Here is a 20,837-nt window from a genome sequence, read left to right as displayed (position 1 = left end):
CTGCCAAGAAATTCACGGAAGGGATTGCGAGGAGGAGACGCTTTGTCGTTCTCCAGTTGTGAATGACAAAAATATGGGTGAGGACGCGCCTTGAATAAGGAAGTAGGAAATGTGCATTTAAAATTGTTAGTTGTGTTAATAAGATTAATGTGAGCAAAGGCGAACCTACAGGCTGTTAGCTTACGAAGAAAGTACGAACTCTGTCGTGTACTACGTGAAATTTAGTTTGAAGAGAGTAAGTTAAGTATGAGGTGGCATCGTGATTGGATTAAAGTCCACAAATATATATAGGTGTATGCACAAGTGGAAATTGAGAATCAAAAGAAATTTTTTATAGATATATACATATACATACAAATGAACGGGAATAACAAGAACGAAGTTAAATTGTTCAAGTTAAAGATGCTTATAATCTTCCATTTACTTCGTGTAATTTGACGATTAAGGTATGAACATGTACCTTTCGATGGGAAAAATACTTTCATCAGCTTGGTTTTGCGAATGGACGGCTGAGAAATGAGATTTTGACCAGAAAAATGAGAGTGACAGTGGTGGAATGGAGCAATAAGGAGAGAAGTAGTGGACGGGGAGGAGTATTAATTATAGTTGACAGCGTTGATAGGCCAGATGTCCTGTTCCCATCAATAATTTTCTACTTTCGAAATCAAATGTTTTTTTGTAATAGTTGGAACTCTTAGCATTCTCAAGAGAATATTTGATTTAAATGATCGGAGATTAAAGTTGTCCGTTTTTTGCAAATGAATGGGTCACTGGAGGGCGCGTCCCACCTTGAAGCGCGTGTTTGTTTTGGAAGGATTGAGTGACCATGTAGTTAATGAGCTTCGTTTGTGAAAGTTTCATTGATATCTTCAATACTTAACAAGCATGGGAAGTATTTGTTCTAGCCAAAATCTAGTCAATCGTTGTTAGGCCGGTTACATGCTTGGTTGGGCAGAATAGGTGAACATTGAGTTGACTTTTCCTCATGGTCATGACGTGGAGGCGTGCCCTTTCGAATCATGTGGAGGAGGCGGCGACCCTGACACTGATAGTTCGACAAGATACGTAATGTGGCTCCAGAAGACACTAGACGCTTCTTTAAGGGCTTGATCTTGGAAGCATGATGTTTGTGTTGATGCGGTTATAAAGACGATCCTTCCGGAGATATGGAGATTATACTTCTGAGGATATGAAAATCACCCTTTCATAGGATATGAAGACTTAGGCACCCAGAGCTCATCCGACATGATATGCAATCCTCAATCCTGTATTATGTCGGGTTGTCCTCGTGCGGGTGCTTGAGGTGATCACAATTCTTATTGAAGACCCTCCAAGGTGGTATAAAGTATGATCATATGTTTGGATCTTGTATTCTGGTAAGTTACACTCATCGCGAAATTGAGACGATCGTATGTCCTAATTGTTTATAGGGAGACCTTACCCTATATTCTGGTGAGTATCCTCACCAAGGGTAGGGGCTCATCCTTACACCTCAAAGATGATCAGGGCTTTACTGGACGAATCCTTCCATGATACGAAAAGGGACGGTTGTGTTACCTCCGGTAGTTAGGAATAATGTCGAATCCGTTATGTACTTGGATTAAAAATCAGGTATTTGACCTCAAGACTAGTCCTCAACGGAGTAGGATTCTCCCTCTGAGCATATTGAAACCTCTTTGGCGAAAGACTTTTGGAGATCTTAGAAGACTGGTTGGTAAGCTACCGTCTTGGTTGTGGTCTTATCTCGAAGAGGCCTATTTATAATCGAATTAATTGCGCTGATCTCCTGAAACTACATATGACTTCATACCTATAAATACATGTACACACATTAAAGGGATATCGATAGTTGAGAGCACAAGAATAATCAAATATCTCTTTGATGTCAGTCACCCTTAAACACACTCAACCACCACTCTTGACTTTTACGGGTAAAATTGAATAGATTTTACTGTTGTTTAACCAAAAAGATATACAAAACCTAAATGAGTTGGGACATAAATCTCGGTTATATTTCAGATAAAATCATAAACGAATATAATTTGAGGCAGAAATGAGATTTTTCCAATAGATATAACTTATAAGATTACCAAACTAACCTTTTCTATATAAAAGAGGGAATCCTTCACCAACATTCATTAAAAATATATTGAATATTGATGATTGATTGATATTGATTTATAGTATGAGTTACATGTAATTTGAAAATTATGGGTGTATTAGATGTTAATGAATTATATATAGTGTATGGATTTTAATTGATTGTATCTGGTTTTGACTTTATACGGATTTTAGATAAAATGTCACATAATTGATGTAGAGTCTTTAAAATATAAGGACAATATTTCAAAATTTCATTGATTATGATAAGATTTTAAAAATCATAAAATAGACTGAACAATTCAACAAAATCCATCATTTTATGAGATCAACACTTGAATACGGATTTTAAACAATCTCAATTGAATACTATCGAATTTTTAAACATAATTTGAAATTCTGAATAACACCAGATTTTATAGTATAATATTAAATTTTATTTGAATAGCCAAAACTCTGATATTTTTTAAAATCCAAATTAAAAACACCTGAATTTTATATAAAAAAAATCTTTTAAAATATGTATGTAGAAAAATCATATACAATGGCGCCAATGTTAAAAATATGCAGTAATAAAATATAGAGTTAATTACAGTTTGTAACCCCTAGGATTGCTCCAAACGCACTTAAGATCCTGAACTATCAAACGTGACATAATGCACCCTGAACTTTACATTCCCGTGCAAGTTGTAACCCATAGTCACTATTCCGTCCAAATATGCCGTTAACTTTAACTGTTTGAGAGATAACAGTGTGTATAATAGTTTCTAACAGCTACTTTACCCCCCTGTGACTCCTCAAAGTTTATGTATTATATTTTGAAATTATTTCTGAACACACACAACGATGTAAAAAATATTAAAATAATTTTTAAAATATGTATTTATTTTAAAATTTTAAAATAAGTTACATCGTTTATGTAAAAATAATGATAAATTTTCAGATTCTAAATCTAGATACATATTTTAAAACTTATTTTAAATCGTTGTGTGTGTTCAGAAATAATTTCAAAGTATAATAAATAATTTTTGAGGGGTCACAAGAGGTAAAGTAGCTGTTAGAAACTAATATACACACTGTTACCTCTCAAACAGTTAAAGTTAACAGCATATTTGGACGGAATAGTGACTATGGGTTACAACTTGCACAGGAATGTAAAGTTCAGGGTGCATTATGTCACGTTTGATAGTTCAGGATCTTAAGTGCGTTTGGAGCAATCCTAGGGGTTACAAACTGTAATTAACTCTAAAATATACAGACTATGACACTAGTACTCTAGTAGTAGTCTTAACACAATTTCAGTTAAAAAGAAGAAGATGATATCTCAGCCACAGTACAACCACTCCTCCATCATCTTCCACCACCACAACTACCGTCTAATTATCGCCGGAGCCGCAATCAAACCAACCCACCTCTGTTGTCTGTCCTCTGCCAGGGACCCCACCACAACTCCGCCCACAAACCACCGCAGACACAATTCAAAATCAACCCATCTCCTCGTTCACCACTTAAATCCACCTGAACAAGACCAACCCCATCAAGAAGCTTATTTTAAGCAACCCCATGAAGAAAAAATGGCCAACAAAGAGCTTCTTGAGTTGTCACTAGCTAGAAAGAGAACCCCTCAATTTCCTGGCTCAATTTATCCCCATTCTCCTAGCGATGTTGGTGAGGGTGTGGATGTGGCTGGTTACTCTTCTATGCCGCCAATACGGAAACTTTTGAAGGATAATGATAGTGGTGAGGTGGATCGAGAGATGTTGATCAAGGCACTTGAGATTAGGAGAAAAGTGGTTATGGAGATTTTTGTTGAGGCAATGGTAAAGGGCAAGTTTGGGATTACTTATGCTACTAATTTGGCTTCTAGGCTGCCTGATTTTATTGACTTTGTTATGATTCAAGCTGCTTCTTTGAAGAATTTGCCCGAATTCACGGGTTCATCTTTTAATTTTCGGGCTAAGTATGTCATTGATGACTCTAATGTTGTGCCAGTGATCAGGTACATTGACTAATACACATTTTAATTTAGTAATCTTTGGTTGAAATATGAGTTGTGATTTTGGTCTTGTTTGATATATGTAGCCTGCTTTTGGATGTGAGCATGTGTTATTGTAACTGTTTTATCTAGTTTGGATGTGAGTTGTTTGACAATTCTGTCCGATTTAAGAAAGTTCTTTCCTTTATATATAAGATTACATAGTGGAAGATATTTGAGACATACTTGTAGTTGGAGCTAGTTTGTACTCGGTTTAGGCAGGTAAAATACAAGGTATTGTTTGTAATTGTGTGGAATGAATTCTTTTAGGTGGTTGAAACACAATGAGCTGCCGTATCCACATATTGGGAAAATCATATGCAAGTCAAGAGGAGATCTTGATTCCATTACACGAACTGCTGAGTGGCTCAAGACAATCCATGTGAAAGGAAGAAGCATTGGAATTGTGATGATCAGAGCAGGAGAAGATATATTGGAGCGAAGCAGAAAAGAAATGGATGAGATTGTTGACTACTTAGAGAGCAATGGGGTTAGGAGAATATGGATGGGCTATGTGATGAGTCGGTGTCCTGAATTGCTATGTATGAACTTGGAAGAAGTGAAGATCCGGTCAGAATTTTATTTGGATATGGGAATGAATTACCATGATTTTGGAACAATGGTTTACGACTTCCCCAAAGTGCTTGGTTACTTATCTCTCGAAGAGATGAACCAAAAGGTAACTTATTGATGGTAGTACGACCTTATTGTATTTTTTGCTCCTAGGTAGTATCATATATCAGCGGCAATTCCTTGGCACTGCTTGTCAAATCCTTTTACGTGGGGTATGGTTGTCTCATGTTTGGTTGTGTTGCACGTTGTTCTCAAGTGATAATACAGCAACTTATGTGTGAATTGTGATGATGCAAATCTCATCCAACTTTTGTCATTCAGGTTGCTTACTTGAAGGAGTTCGGTCTCAATAGTGAAGAAGTTGGCAGATTACTTGCATCTAAGCCGCATTTGATGGGTTGTAGCATTGAAGAAAGATGGAAGCCTCTGGTAAAATACCTATACTACCATGGGGTTTCACGAGAGGGCATGAGAAGAATTATTACAACAAAACCGATACTTTTTTGTATTGACTTGGAGAGCAACATTGTCCCAAAGGTATGTGGTTAGAAGTTGATGGAAAATCAAGAAAATCTGCTCGATCTGACCCACCTTTTTTTTGTTTCTAATTTTCTTCCAATTTCCTTAGGGTTTTTTTTTTGGCTAATTTTACAGGGTGATATTGTGTTATTTTAAAACTTTGTTAACATTCAATAAAGTGATTTCTTTCGGTTTTACTTCTGGTGCACCTTCTTTTATAGGTTTATATTCCAGGAAGACAAGCCAATATAAGAACTATAGTGACTTATAAGTATAGGGATATAACTGATGCAATGCATCTCTTCTTTGTACAGGTTCAATTTTTGAGGGACATAGGAGTTCAAGATGATGCTATTGGCAATGTACTTGTCAAGTTCCCTCATTTACTAACCTATAGCCTTTACAAGAAGATACGACCAGTGGTTTGTTCCTTCATGCTTCTTGTTCTGTTTGTCGGATACTTCTAGTTTGTTTCCCCTTTCACGTTCTTTATTTTCTGTGAAAAATGAAAAATTTAACAGGTGATATTCTTGTTGACAAAAGCTGGAGTAACCCAAAAGGACATTGGAAAGGTGATTGCATTAGGGCCTGAGCTTTTGGGATGTAGCATTTCAAAGAAGCTGGATCCTAATGTGAAATACTTCCTGTCTCTTGGAATTAGACTTAAGGTATTGGGTGAGATGATAGCCGACTTCCCCATGCTACTGCGTTACAATACAGATGTACTTCGTCCCAAGTACCAATACTTGCGAAGAACAATGGTCCGCCCTCTAAATGATCTTATCGAATTTCCCAGGTACATATCATCTTTCTTTTGCACTCTTTACTTGAATAAATATTACTGTATCGTGCATATGCAAGTATCCCTAATCTGAAATATTTTGAACTCTGAAGCACCTCAAGTGTTAAATAAGAACAGCCTAGATAAACATCTGATGACAATAATGTTCACATAACCAGGTTTTTTAGCTACTCTCTGGAAGGCCGAATAATCCCTAGGCACAAGATTATGGTAGAAAATCGTGTTAATTTTAAGCTCCGGTACATGCTGGAGCCAGACACAGATTTTGATAAAAGAGTTCAGGAAGCGGTTGAAAAGCGCCGGAAATTTGAGCTTGGATTCAACGGCGCTGCAGAATCAGAGGCTCAAGCTGAAGGTTACACAGATAATATACCAGTTGATGCATGTGACCATGACTATCCTTCCTCAGATTCTGGGACTATTACGCAGACAATGTAGTTAGAACACAACTCTGCAAGTCCTTTAACACGTATTTCAGTGAGAGGGTGCATCTCTGTAATGTAGCATAGTTGTATATCTTAAAGTCAAAATACCGACTTCCAGATAATAGTCCATTAGTCTGTACATATTATAATTGATCAATTGAAAAAAGTTCAGTATTTCCACACAAAGAATTTTTTTAAATAAGTTTCTCTTTTTGTTTCTTGATCCAAGTCTAATTTTGTTGCATTTTATTTCCGTAGACTTTGTAAACTCAATGTTTGCACCATTATCTTGGCTACGATGCATGTCGAATTTAAGCTTGATTAAACTTGGAGGGGTGTTTGGTTCATGGGTAATGAGCCCTGTGAATCGGAACCTCAAAATCCATAAAATCCATGTGATGGTGTTTGAATTAGTAATTTTTTATGGAATGGGGAACCTCGATCTGACTTGATGGGTAAATCATACCAGCTCAAAGAACTAACAACAATATTTTTGTGCTCTACCGTGACAAAATTGTAATACAATTGAAGTATGGTAAGGCAACATTTGACGGAAAACATAATATCTCCTGATCTACACTTTAGTAAATGCAAGACAATTTCATGAAAAGCTAAATCTTAGCTCATCAATGACTTTCTGTTACAGCACAGTTAATCTTTGAAACCGCAGCTTGAAGAAAAGGAGGCATGCAGGCATGATTGGTGAAAGCTGAAGAATCCAACACAGTGCTGGCAATAAGAGTTTGTCTTCAACTTTCTCTTTGTCATTCAACATATTTCCCTATCCAATATCATTCACAGTGTTAGATTGAGAATTCCATGATTTCCACTACAATATTTTCTTTATATGATTTCCAGTTCGCATATTTACAGACATTGAAATATGACGTCATTTTAACTTCCAAGGGAACTGAATACTTGTGCAAATGGAAAGTTTGGTTAATTAAACAGTTGGAATCTCTAATGTGATGTCTAACAATGTTCAAAGGAAACAAAGCAGAAGTGTCGAGTGATGAATACTGACAATGACTGTAAGGCCAGACATTCCCTCTCCTAATCATTCTAACAATTGTCAGAACTCTTATTAAAGAAGGCAATGTTAAACATTTGAACAATAATCAGATTCATATTTGTCAACTCAATTGTCACTAAGAAGATTCAGGGAAGAGAAAACGACAGAAAATCAAATGGCAAAGCAAGCAAACTGCCCCAGTACTGACAAAGAAATTGAGAGATCGATTGTTTCTGATACTGATAAGATAAACTATATCCCTCTACCAGTACCCTTTCTCCTGGGAATGAAGTGTTGCGTTTTGATAGATTACAAACATTAAACATACTAACTATATCAGTGAGAGCTTACCTAGAGATTAAACAGTGCAGACTATTTTGAAAGCTACAATACTATAAAATACATGGGCAAAAGGGAAATCGACTCACAGGGAATCTCTACCACCAAGAAACGAGCTGCATCGACACCCATTCTATCACGAACCACACTCAAATCAGTTGCAATATTTGCAGATGGAGTATTATTACACAACTATTTCATATCATTGAAGTATATATACATAGGTTTTTTAAACCTTTTCTTGGAATCAGGTTTCTGTAACAATTTTTTCTTTGAATTATACCTTTAATTATAATGGGATTGCCAAAGTTTTTGTGTTTGTAACATTGTTTGTTTACAAAGTATGCAATATTCCCATGTGGAGTTTTCCAGTGGCAAAATTACGAGATCCTTAAATTGGCACAAGATGACAAGTGAAAGACCCACTTCTGTTGATACATTGGCCTAATTTCTCGGATAAATTGTTGAGGACTAATCGGAATGTCATAGTCTTTGATGATTGCATGCCTTGAATGTTCAATGGACATCATCATCCTAGCCTTTTCCTCTCCATCACTTTTCCATATTTTGCCAAAAGATCTTTTAGAACCTCCTTGCTAAGTTGCTCTGCACTTCACAAACATAAACCAATGCAAGTATGTAACAAGCAAAGACAATGTTGAGATATAAGCCGGAATGTATGTATCATTCTTACTGATCTCTAACTTCGGCATTACTTTGAAGGGGTTTAATGTTTAGCCTCCAGCTCATGAAGACAAAAACACAAAAGAACCCAAAAACGAATAAGGGATCGGAAATTGTAGACTGAACTCCTCTTGTAAAGTTAAAGATTAGTGAGAATAATACATACATCCCCGCTTATATGTCAATTTTAGCTCAATTTTTTAATATTTTATAATTGGTCACCTTCAAAATTTTTAGACTTTATTATGCAAACAATTGTGGTAGATTCAGAAGTTAACGCTATTTACTAATGAAACACGGTTACAAACGTGTAGCTGTAAAAATAAATCAGTAATAATAACAGAACAACAGGCAAAGTAGAAGGCATACACAAGTGAAACAATTAACATGATGGGCCCAAATATAACGTTAGATTTCAAATCTGCAATGACTTATTTTTCCACAATCTACTACTTCCCTTGTCGTCCTCACATCTCTATCCTCCCTCACTACACACTCAATTATGTGTACACACACATATCTCTAACAACACATTGCAACTAAACTCATCACATTCAAGTTAGTTGAGTTATGGCCATCACAATTAATTCTCATGTCTTCATCAGCCTCTCCCTTTATCTACTTGTGCTCCTCCAATCTTCACTTTTTGCAAGTAAGCATCCAAATTAAGCTCCCCTAAGTTCTATACTATGATTTTTGTTATGACCCATGTGATCTTTTTCTTGTAAACACAATAAAAATTTGATCTTTTTGCTTTTTCGGTTGAATTTTGATGATGTAGTGGATAAAGGTTGAATCTTTGAAAGTGGGTATTAAAAAGAATTGAACTATTTGATTTGTTGTTGAGTGAAAGTAATAATCTTAAGGAAATGATTGTGATTTAGTATGTAATATTGTAATTTATGGTATTTGTGTGTGTGTGTGTTGCATTTATGTTGAGATTAGTATGTTGATTTGTGGCAGGTTCACAATCTTTTATTGGTGTGAATTACGGTCAACTTGCCGACAATTTACCGGCGCCGGCGGTGACGGCGAAGCTTCTTGAGTCGACTGCGATCGGAAAAGTTAGACTTTACAATGCTGATCCGGCAATTGTGAAGGCGCTGGCGAATACTGGAATTGGGATCGTGATCGGATTGGCAAACGGAGAGATTCCGGGGATAGCATCCGACCCGAATGTGGCGGGGCAGTGGGTCGGGGCAAATGTGCTCGCGTTTTACCCGGCTAGTAACATTGATGTTATAACTGTTGGAAATGAGGTTATGACTTCTGGTGATCAAGGACTCATGTCCCAGCTCTTGCCTGCCATGCAAAATATCCAAAATGCCCTTAATGCAGGTCACCTTCTGCTCTATATTTTCGAGTTTGTGTTTGTTTTGTCGGAGCCATTGGCCGAAGGAGGTTTTTAAGTGTGTAAAATTAATTTAGCTTAAAAGAATAAATAATTTTAAAAATGGACTCTTAACATTGGTAATTTTCCGCAGAATGAGTGTGGGTTGGGGAGGATATGTCTCAGAACACCTTTAAAGAAAAAAGGGTCAAATTGTGGATGATTGATACTTTTTTGGCTAGTTGCTGATTGGAACTTTTAATAGTATAAAGTAGGATCACATTCCTAAAATTTACATGTGCATAATGTAACTTTAGCAAAGGTACTAAACTTTTTCAATACATATATACAGTTGTCATGATAATCGTATATGTGAATACTATACACTATGTTCATTTAATAATTTGAAGTGTGATTACAAAAGAATTCTACATTTTTTTTCTTTTGCTTTGACTTAAGTTTGATATTATTTCTACTAACATGATCATATGATGACTTCATGCAGCTTCCTTGGGTGGCAAGGTCAAGGTCTCAACTGTACATTCAATGGCTGTGTTGGCCAATTCTGATCCACCATCATCAGGAAGCTTTAATTCCGGATTCGGCGACACAATGAAAGCATTGCTGCAGTTTCAAAAAGCCACTGGTTCACCTTTTATGATTAATCCATATCCCTTTTTCGCATACCAAAGCGATCCAAGGCCAGAGACACTTGCATTTTGTTTATTTCAACCTAATGCAGGGAGAGTGGACTCCGCTAGTGGTATTAAGTACATGAACATGTTTGATGCCCAGGTAAGTATAATGGAACCAAACTGTTCATGTTTTATGCAATGTCCGCAATACCAAACTTTGATATACAATTTTTGTTTTGTCAAAACTTTGATAAACAATTTTAAATCTATAGTTTCCGGTTGTACTTTTCATATTTCAAATATACTCACTGATGTTAAAGTAAGATGTATAAAGAATACCGTGATATTCCTGCATCTGTATTTAGCCAAGAACAAGAAAAATATATTCCCACATCTGCCTAGTAAAAGTAATGGCATATTAGGATTTTCACTTTGTAGCCTAAATTGAAAATTGTGTCTCTAATAGTCTGATTCAGGAAACGACTTGTATATATTATGTCTCAGGATTAAAATGTTGTTAGTGTTTGGTCCAGCCAAGTGTTCATTGCATAAATATTTGATCAGGTGTCGAAAGTCTTGGAAATAAGCTTTCTGTATAAAGGAGATCTAATATTCTGATTCCCTTAGATTATGACATTAAACTTCTGTTTTTGATGTTATTTGAGCAGAAGTTGATAGAAATTATTTGAAATGGCTTGCACGAGAAAAAGTAGATATACCAAAATGTTGTCAGATAAATTACTGTCCTACCTACTTTAGCATATTTGTCATACATACAACAAGCATAACACTTAGCTTAATCTAGTCTCAAATTACTTGATTATGACAATATTCATTGTTACTAGTCCAAATGTCTAATCTGGTGTCATATTTACTTGATTACAAAAATATCAATTTATTACTTTTACCTTGGTTAATATTTCCGTGTTATAGGATCAGATTTGTATCTTGTAGTTTTTTCTTACTCTGGTCTAGTCACAGCTTCCATGCTTTTATACAGCCACCTTCCTCAAATTACCGACCACAATTCAAATGGATTCTCATGATTTTGGTTAATATCTTGAAAGCTAGCATTCTGTCTACAGCATTTTTATTAACCGTATATTGCCTTTTTGTCGAATGATAGTATGTTTAGATGCTTAGAGCATCTCAAAACAGGTTTTTCGTGGTTGGTGACATGTCTATATCCACAGAAAGCGTTACAACATAATTGCCTCAAAGAATTATTTGTCTTCGATAATGTAAATTGGTTTCCAGCTCTTGAATTAGGGGACCACTCAATGTGATTCATGTGGTTTCTACTTTAGCATTGTACGTCCTGGACTGTTGATTTGATTTAATGTCAACCTTCACTTAGCTCACACTCCATTTGTTGATATGATTAGTACATAGTTTCCAGTCTCATGTTGTGAAACTTTTACAAGTCCATGGAGGGCTCGGGTCTTGACAGTAACAAAATCCAATTACAATATACTATCCTCCCGTGCTAAGCACGCATCATAAATAGGCCTGCATAGGTTTCTTCATTTTGACGAACCAGTTAATTTGAAGAGTGCATAATTTTCACAGTCCAGCATAGCATGTAGGCATTGATGCATATCTACATTATAGAGTTACAATATTATTAAATGGTTACTGTTATGTTTGTGTAGGTTGATGCTGTAAAATCGGCCTTGAATTCAATGGGATTTAAGGAGATAGAGATCGTAGTTGCGGAGACAGGCTGGCCTTATAAGGGTGACCCCAATGAGTCTGGAACTAGTGTGGAAAATGCAAAAGCCTACAACGGGAATTTGATCAACCATCTTAGGTCAAATGTTGGAACTCCATTGATGCCCGGGAAATCAGTTGACACCTACATTTTTGCACTCTACGATGAGAATTTGAAGCCCGGACCTGGTTCAGAGCGTGCATTTGGGCTTTATAAGCAGGATCTTTCCATGGTTTATGATGTTGGTCTCACGAAGAATAGCCAGGTGAGTCTTTTTCTTTTATTTATGTTGTTAATTAATTACTTGACTTCGAACTTTTTTTTTTTTGGCTTGTGATTTCTGAAGTCGGAAGTCCTAAGATACTTATAAGATGCTATCGTTTTTCTTGAAATCTGGCAAACCCAGAAGTGCTAGAACTGTTAACTGTGATGACGACTTTGCATGTTTCTTTTACCCTTTCTCCAGACTCCAGCAACTCCGACAACTCCTAAAACTCCAAAAACTCCGTCAACCCCAGCTACACCATCACCAAAGGCTGCAGCCTGGTGTGTCCCCAAACCTGGTGTTTCCGATGCTCAGTTACAATCAAATCTCGACTATGTCTGCGGGCATGGCCTCGATTGTAGCCCTATTCAACCAGGTGGCGCTTGCTATGAACCAGCTACTTTACAAGCTCATGCTGCATATGCAATGAATCTTTACTATCAAAATTCTGGGAAAAATTCATGGGATTGTGATTTCGTGCAAACTGCAACTCTTTCTTCCACCAATCCAAGTAAGTTTTATTCATATAGTTATTATAGTTATTAGATAAAAGAAAAGAAGAGAGAGAAAATAGCTTTTCTGATGGATTGGATTTAATTTGTTTGTAGGTTATGCAGGCTGTAACTACCCAGGTGGAAATTGAAGGCTAAAATGGTCATGAACATAGTACAGGGGATGATATTTTTTGTGAACTAGTTCAGAATAATGAATATATCTATGTAGCTTCATTTGTTAGAATATATATATATATAATTAGTATATTAGTATTGCATTATGAGAGCAATATAAGGCTTTCTTTTATGGTAATTCAGGATAAGTTGATTGTAATAAAATCTTGTTTTATATCACTTTTCTCATATATATTATGGTATGAGTGTTGTCAATTCAATCCGGGTAAGGTTGATATAGAGTTACAAGTGGTTCAGATCACATTCAGGGTCTTAGGATTATTGTCTTCGTTAAATTGGTCTAAGGGTCAGGATTATTGTCTTCGTTAAATTGGTCTAAGGGTCAGTTTGGGAGTGTTGTTAAAAATTGCAGTGCGGTCAGAAAAAGTGCTGGTTAAAAAAGTGCTATTGTAGAAATTAGATAACTGTTTGGTAATTTTTTTGATATTTGTTTATTTTAAGTTATAATATAAAAAAATTAATTTTTTTAGCGAGTTTTGATAGTGAAATTTGTAACAGTTTCCTCCAAAAGCTGTAAACAAATTTTTCAAAAAGCATGGGAGAACCAGCTTTTCCTAAAATCAGCTTTTCAGCTAAAATTTGCTGTTCTGAAAAGCTGTTTTTAAATTTACCAAACAGTTTTTCACCTGCTTTTTAGCAAAAAGATGTTGTTGCTGTCTGCAACAGCAACCCCAAACAGTACCTAAATGTTTTTTGAGCTGTTAACTTGTGACCCGTGTCAAGCATGGCATAAATAAAAATTTAAAATTTATTATTTATTAAAAATATAATATAATTTTATTTAATTATATTATCATCTTTTTAATATATTTATTAAAAATATTGTTGTTTAGATAAAAACTTTTGACTAATTAAGATTTGATTTTATTTTAAATTTTGATTTTAGTTTTATTAAATTAATTATTTTTACATTCAAGTTGTTGTGTCATAAAATCTTCTTGGACTTATTTTATAACCCGCCTATTTGAAGGGTTTCGCAAGGCCTTTGTATAGCCAGGGCTCCATGCCTACATTTCATAGCTTTCTAGGGCTACTCTTAGTTAGAACTCGCCTAGAAGAAGTCCAGATTACAAGGCTGCTAGCAATTGATTGGACTACGACTGCTAGGGTCGTTTATGAAGGGTCATAGGCTGATAATGAAGGTCTTAGGAAGGTTGTTGCTGGGGTAAAAGACTATTTGGATATGTTACACAGACTACCTTCAATTGGGGTTCTCAATCATTATGTGAAACCTGAATTGCAATTGCCAGGGGCCCAGTGCTTCAGCTAAGGGCTTAGGTTGGAAGGCAGACTCCTAGCAGGACCGTTCTTTCTTATTTTTAGAAGAAAGAATTGGAGATGGATTTGGAATGTTCTATCTACTTTTTATCAAATAAAATTAAAGGATATATATCACTATTTTGGAGATAATTCACACATATATACGAGAGCGGGCTCTAGCCGTGTGTGAAAAAACAAACTCTCTCGCCTCCCTCCTCCGTTCCCCGTTGTCTCTCGCAGATAATCTTTGAAGGATATCTTTAAAGGACGGATCATATTTGAAAATGACTCATTTTGTGTGAACATACTCCACAAAATTAAGGTGCACTCTTTCTAATTCACAATCTTACTTGTTTATGTGATATGTTGATAATCAATATACTTATATAAAGGAGAAGCGAGTGGCGTGTAGGTGGCGCCTCTCACATCGCTCCGTTCTATTTTTCTAGTTTTCTGAAATTTTTGGATAAAAAATATCAATAATTAGAGCTACCTTTTTTAGTTTCAAATATATTAGAAGTAAGTTCAAGAATCTGATTTTATTTCAGATTATTTATGGAATATAGTAGCTTGAAAGTTTTAATCTGATTTTGTTTCTATATAACTGAAATTTTTGGATAAAAAATATCAAAAATTAGAACTACCTTTTTTAGTTTCGGATATATTAGAAGCAAGTTTCAGGGTTTGATTTTGTTTCAGATTATTTATGGAACATAGTAGCTTGAAAGTTTTAATCTGATTTTGTTTCTATATAAAGGAGAAGCAAGGGGCGTGTAGGTGGCGCCTCTCACATCGCTCTGTTCTATTTTTCTAATTTTCTGGAATTTTCGCAAGTTTCAGAATTTGATTTTGTTTCAGATTATTTATGGAATATAGCAGCTTGAAAGTTTTAATCTGATTGTTTCGGATTATTTAATTATGGAAAAGAGTAACACACAAGTCTTTCTGCACTTATAAATAGCCCTATAGGTTGTAGGGATTTGGATCATCTAAACACAACTTACTCTCTCTCAATACCACAACCCTACCTCTCTCTGGTGATAATTTTCTTGCTCGATTTCTAACTCGGTGGTGCCAATCTTCTACAATGATAAGTGAAGGCTGTTTATACGGTATTAAAAAAATAAAGGTTGTTTCAAGCAAAAGTAGTTATAGACCGTTATGTGGGAGTCGACAAATCCAAACACGGGAGAAAAATATAGTCTTGACATGATATTGATGGATGATATCAATAAATTAACTATTAGTGATGTATGTTTGTTGGTTATTCTTTTATAATATTTTCTTTTGTTCATCGGACATGTTTGTTGTTGTTAATTTTTTATATGATTTACATTGTACACGGAAAAATATTATTCATCATTATCTGTTTTCTCCGTTCAAGCAACTTTTAAGTGAAGACTGTTCATACAGTATTATTGTTACAAGTAAGGGTAGTTATAGACTGTTATCTCACAGATTTAAGTTAAATGTTTTTGTGCACAATCAATCGGAAAAAAATTGGAGGAAAGTGACAATGTAAGAACATGATTACTTTTTTTAAAAAGCACAAATAAAATTAAGATTCGTCGTGCTTTAAATTGTTAATTACGTGTAGAAATTTATTTTCATTTTTTTTTACCATGAATTATAGTCCAATTTTACAATTTTATATATTAGTATTAGCATTTTACAAATATTAATATTGAATCATTAATATACTTTTTTATAGGCCGCCGCAACGCGCGGTTTCTCAACTAGTTTAGATATGTGCATCTAATTTTAATATTGTTATTCATAATATAGATCTTGTGCATTTTGATATTGCTTGCATAAGATTAAATTCTATGCAACCACAAGCAGATATAGGTTTTGATTTAGTGTTAACATGTTGTATTTTCGAGATGACGGTGGTCTAACGGTGGTTTGCATTTAATGTTTTAATGATATTGGTTGTAACATAGGGAATTTGTATTATGCGATATTTCCTTAAATAGTGATCGACTCGTTTTTATATATATTTTAAATTTAGATATCAACCTTTTTAGTAATTGTTATATTCTCATTATTGATTGATGTTTTAATTAAATTTTATATAAAAATTTTAATTTTCTTAATCAAAATTTCATTTATCACTTTAAAGTTGATTTTTTTGTATATATGGAAATTATTTGAATTTTTTTGAAATTGTCTTGATTGTCATTTAATGAGCTCGTACGTTAATTGTGCCTCTATTGATGGCTAATTTTGTACCATTTATGGGTGGCCATAATTGATGGCATATTTTTGGCTTGTAAGAGGCATTTATGTGCCACTTTGTTGGCTGCAATTATGTGCCACTTTGTTGGCTTGTTAATAATTGTTATATTATATTTCGGTATATTATCTTTTTCGTTAGTGTCTCACCAAAGATCCATCTTTGGTTGAGACTTTACTTAATTTCCTTTTTCACTAGTTGAATGATAATCACATGATGTTAATTATTATTAGTTATTGGATATATTATCCTTTATTTTTTTAATAATATATATATAATCAGTTATATATATATATATATATATATATATATATATATATATACTTATATTCTTCTTGTTTCCTTTGTTTATATTTTCAGGATGCTTGGAAGAAGACGGATTTTTCTTTTCGGACATTAAAGTTTTATTATCTAAATTTCTCCGGTCATCTTGCATGTCCGATGGTTAGATGATAAGCTTTCATGAATGAAAGAATTATCACGGCGAATTGCCGGATCATTTTTGTTGAGATTCATTCTCATTATCAAAAAATAAAAAAAAATAAAAAAAAATTCACACATATATACATATCACATGTATATACTATTTTGGTGATCTCAAGCCTTCCAATCTTATATATATATAAAGGAAGATCTCAGGAGGTTGACGTGGCACCTCTTACAATCCTTCCTCCAATTTTTCTCTTTTTGTAGTAATCCTGTATTTTGCTTCAATTTTTTTTTATTTTCTATTTTCACTGCTTATTAATTATTTCCGTTACAGGACTTTGGCTTACCAGTTACCATTGGCCATGACCTTTGGCTTTCCATGCCATAATATGTATAGTCTGAGCTATCGATGAAAATTTGTGTCCCCTACCAAAAATTGAGGTTGTTCTGCTCGATATAATATGCTCGTGTGTATATTTTTTAGGAGTTTCTATTCATAGTTCCATTTTACCGAGGTGATTCTCAAGCTCTTTCCTTTTTTATTGCTTATATGTATCTGTGCGGTGATTTTGATCAGTTACCTGTATTTTGCTTCAATTTTTTTTTATTTTCTATTTTCACTGCTTATTAATTATTTCCGTTACAGGACTTTGGCTTACCAGTTACCATTGGCCATGACCTTTGGCTTTCCATGCCATAATATGTATAGTCTGAGCTATCGATGAAAATTTGTGTCCCCTACCAAAAATTGAGGTTGTTCTGCTCGATATAATATGCTCGTGTGTATATTTTTTAGGAGTTTCTATTCATAGTTCCATTTTACCGAGGTGATTCTCAAGCTCTTTCCTTTTTTATTGCTTATATGTATCTGTGCGGTGATTTTGATCAGTTATTGGAGTTGAGTGTTTATTAATTTGGTGATTCTTTGATGGGTGTTCTGATTTTTGAGTTTCTTGGTGTCTCCGGATTGTGGGTCTTTTTGATAGTTTTCAGTCATTTCGGTGTGATTGATGAATTGCAGCTGGCCTCAGAAATGGTTTACGATTACCAATTTTCTGAGGAATTTATAATTGGTTGCATTGGGTCATGACAGTGCCGCAAGTCTGGAATTGGCAAATTCACACTCACAGATCGAAGCTTAGATCAACAAACCTCTTTCCGCGAGGCATATGAAAAATGGGGCTCTTTTCAGGTAATTACAATCAGTTACTGCTTTTTTGGTTGATTGCACGTAGCTACTATAAACATCGCATTAGAAATGACTAGCCTGATAGATTACATCTGCAGATTGAAAACCATGGGATTGACAAGCAGTTGATGGAAAAGGTTAAAGACCTGGTGAATCAGCATTACGAAGAAAAAGGCAATAGGACAACCCTTGACCGGGAAACTGCGCTTTTTATCGGGCATCACCTGGATTCTAACCGAGATCTCCAACCTCTCACAGGAATTCAGGTATAAATTCACTTCCTCCCCCCTCCTCTTGCAGGACAAGTGATTTTTAGATTATATCTACTAAGTAAAAGTAATTCAATTGCAGTGCTTGAACTAACTTCTGCAGAGCAACTAAATGCATGAACAGCAAAGCAGTAAATGAGTACATTGATCAGTTGATAGTGTTCCAGAGATCAGTGATGATCAAGTTCTTCTCAAAGTTGAGGTTGCTGCTCTTGACCCTGTTGATTTATAAGCGCATATATGCTCGGATATTTCAAAGGCATCGACTCTGCTTTACCGGTAAGTGTTACACATTTTTGCTTGTGTACAGTAGAGGTTATCACATGAGTGGAGTATATATATTGATATCGATCACTGATGTTTGTTCTGTTTAAAGTGGAAAGTGAATTGTGATGACGGATTTTGGTTGACGTGTTTGGTTTGCAGGAAGGGTCGAACCCGGTGGTTGTTAGATCAAGTGATCACAGGAAGAAGCTTTTGTCAAGGGAGAGTTGTGTGATTAAAAATGGTAATGTTATAGAGTTGATACCTGGGTATCACTTCTTTACGTTTTTGAGTGTGAGAAATAGTGTGGCACCGAGTAGTCAGAAAAAGGATTGTAGTGAAGGGAATAGAGTAGGTGATGAAGATGAATCTGTTAGTTGGAAGAGGGCAAAACATGTTTCTCAAGACGAAGCATTTTCCAGCAGGTTCCTTTCTATTAGGCGCAGCGTTGAGCTTTTTTTGGTTTAAGCCAACAGAGAATAGTTCTTTGATTCCAGACCTTCAATGCAGGTTGAACCCTCTGTTTATTTGCAGAATTAATTAGGTTTTGAAATTTTAGAATGTTTGCCATCTATGTTTTGCAGACCGAAATTTAGCTACAAGCCTGCGATTCTGTATAATAAGTTTCAATTAGGAATGAGTTCCGTTGTTTATTGCTGATTTATATGGTTGTTTAATCAATTTCCTTCCCCTTGATGCAAGTGTGGATATGGTTTTTGTTACAGTTGTGCAAGTCCTTTGATAAGCCACCAATGTCCTAAATGTAACTAGGCAATGAATACAGCCAGGCAAGTCGTAGGTACCTCTGATGAGCTAATGACCTCTGATGAGCTAATGACTTTAGTACCAACTATTTAGAAATTTACTTGCATGAAGCATCAATGTGATCCCCTGTGTTTATGTTGGATTTTATGCAATGTATGATCTATTGAATGTGTTCTATATATTCTAATAGGGATAAATATCAAGTTGGTGACTCGTTTCGTCCAAATGTATCAATTGAGTGACTGATTCCTAAATTGACTCAAATGAGCCACTCATTAGAAAAATTTGTATCAAAAATATCACTCTATCATTAATCGAAATTTTGAAAGTACTATATATTGAGTTTCGCACATTTTTTATGAATGGTATTACATCTAAATGAAAGATTCCGAGTTCTAGTATTTTAGATAATATTTTTAGATTTTTAAAAGTTTATCTCCTATTTATTTTTATTTAAATCAAATAAAACAATCAAAAAATTAAAAATAAATAGTTGATAAAATTTTAAAAATCTAAAAATATTAGCAAAAATAGTAGGACTCGGAATCTTTCATTTGGATGTAATACCATTCACAAAAAATGTGTGAAACTCAATATATAATATTTTCAAAATTTCTACTAACGATAGAGTAATATTTTTTATACAAATTTTTCTAATGAGTGTCAAATTTGAGTCAATTTGGAAATCAGTCACTCAATTGATACATTTAGATGAAACGAGTCACCAACTTGATATTTATCCCTATTCTAATATCTATGTAACTTGACGAAGTGAAAGTTGTGTCGAGCTTTGTACATTTTCCTTATATATTAAATGTTCATATGTGGACTTGGATATACTCTTCTTAAATTCATCTTTTCTGATCCGAGTTTTTAAATGATGACTGTAATTCTAAAATCGATTGCATGTTTGGTTACTTATTTTTCTTAAAAAAAATGAATGGACTGGGCACCCTGCTGTTTGTCATGCAAGCTATGTGGATATTAGGGAAATCTTAGGAAATAAGTGAGACTTTGTCCTTTGAGAGAAAAAAGGGTGATATTCCTAAATTTAATAAGATTAGTAAATAATAATTATGTAAATTTAATATCCAAGCAAAAGATTAATAAATTTAATCAAAAAATGTCGCTGGCCCGTAATGATAATTAATAAAAAATATAAATATGTTAGCCCAAAAATTTATTATTAATAGAAAACTATTTTGGCCAAAATGATATGATAACCAAAAAAAAATAATAATAAACTTATGCAATGTTACGAAAATTCAAAATAAATATATATTGAAAAAATTCCAACTCTTTACAA

General features: G+C 34.6%; 2 protein-coding genes and 1 long non-coding RNA gene across 3 annotated transcripts; all 3 read left to right on the top strand.

Moving 5' to 3' along the window:
- Positions 1 to 3,372: 3,372 nt before the first annotated feature.
- LOC108204324 (transcription termination factor MTERF2, chloroplastic) lies at positions 3,373 to 6,677 on the top strand. The gene is made up of 6 exons (XM_017373704.2): positions 3,373 to 4,099; positions 4,406 to 4,814; positions 5,030 to 5,245; positions 5,542 to 5,649; positions 5,749 to 6,023; positions 6,188 to 6,677. Exons 1-6 carry the CDS (start codon positions 3,417 to 3,419, stop codon positions 6,465 to 6,467), a joined length of 1,971 nt encoding a protein of 656 aa, XP_017229193.1. The 5' UTR covers positions 3,373 to 3,416; the 3' UTR covers positions 6,468 to 6,677.
- Positions 6,678 to 8,906: 2,229 nt separating this feature from the next.
- On the top strand, positions 8,907 to 13,319 carry LOC108204325 (glucan endo-1,3-beta-D-glucosidase). The gene is made up of 6 exons (XM_017373705.2): positions 8,907 to 9,141; positions 9,453 to 9,827; positions 10,325 to 10,614; positions 12,107 to 12,430; positions 12,632 to 12,941; positions 13,039 to 13,319. Exons 1-6 carry the CDS (start codon positions 9,060 to 9,062, stop codon positions 13,071 to 13,073), a joined length of 1,416 nt encoding a protein of 471 aa, XP_017229194.1. The 5' UTR covers positions 8,907 to 9,059; the 3' UTR covers positions 13,074 to 13,319.
- Positions 13,320 to 17,608: 4,289 nt separating this feature from the next.
- Positions 17,609 to 19,714, top strand: LOC108199207 (uncharacterized). Its single transcript, XR_010289197.1, has 4 exons — positions 17,609 to 18,236; positions 18,332 to 18,499; positions 18,585 to 18,781; positions 18,929 to 19,714. It is a non-coding gene; the product is annotated as an uncharacterized LOC108199207 (long non-coding RNA).
- The last annotated feature ends 1,123 nt before the right edge of the window (positions 19,715 to 20,837 follow it).

This window comes from Daucus carota, chromosome 1, assembly GCF_001625215.2.
Source record: "Daucus carota subsp. sativus chromosome 1, DH1 v3.0, whole genome shotgun sequence".
In the NCBI taxonomy this organism is placed as follows: domain Eukaryota; kingdom Viridiplantae; phylum Streptophyta; class Magnoliopsida; order Apiales; family Apiaceae; genus Daucus; species Daucus carota.
This window is presented reverse-complemented; position numbering and strand designations above follow the sequence as displayed.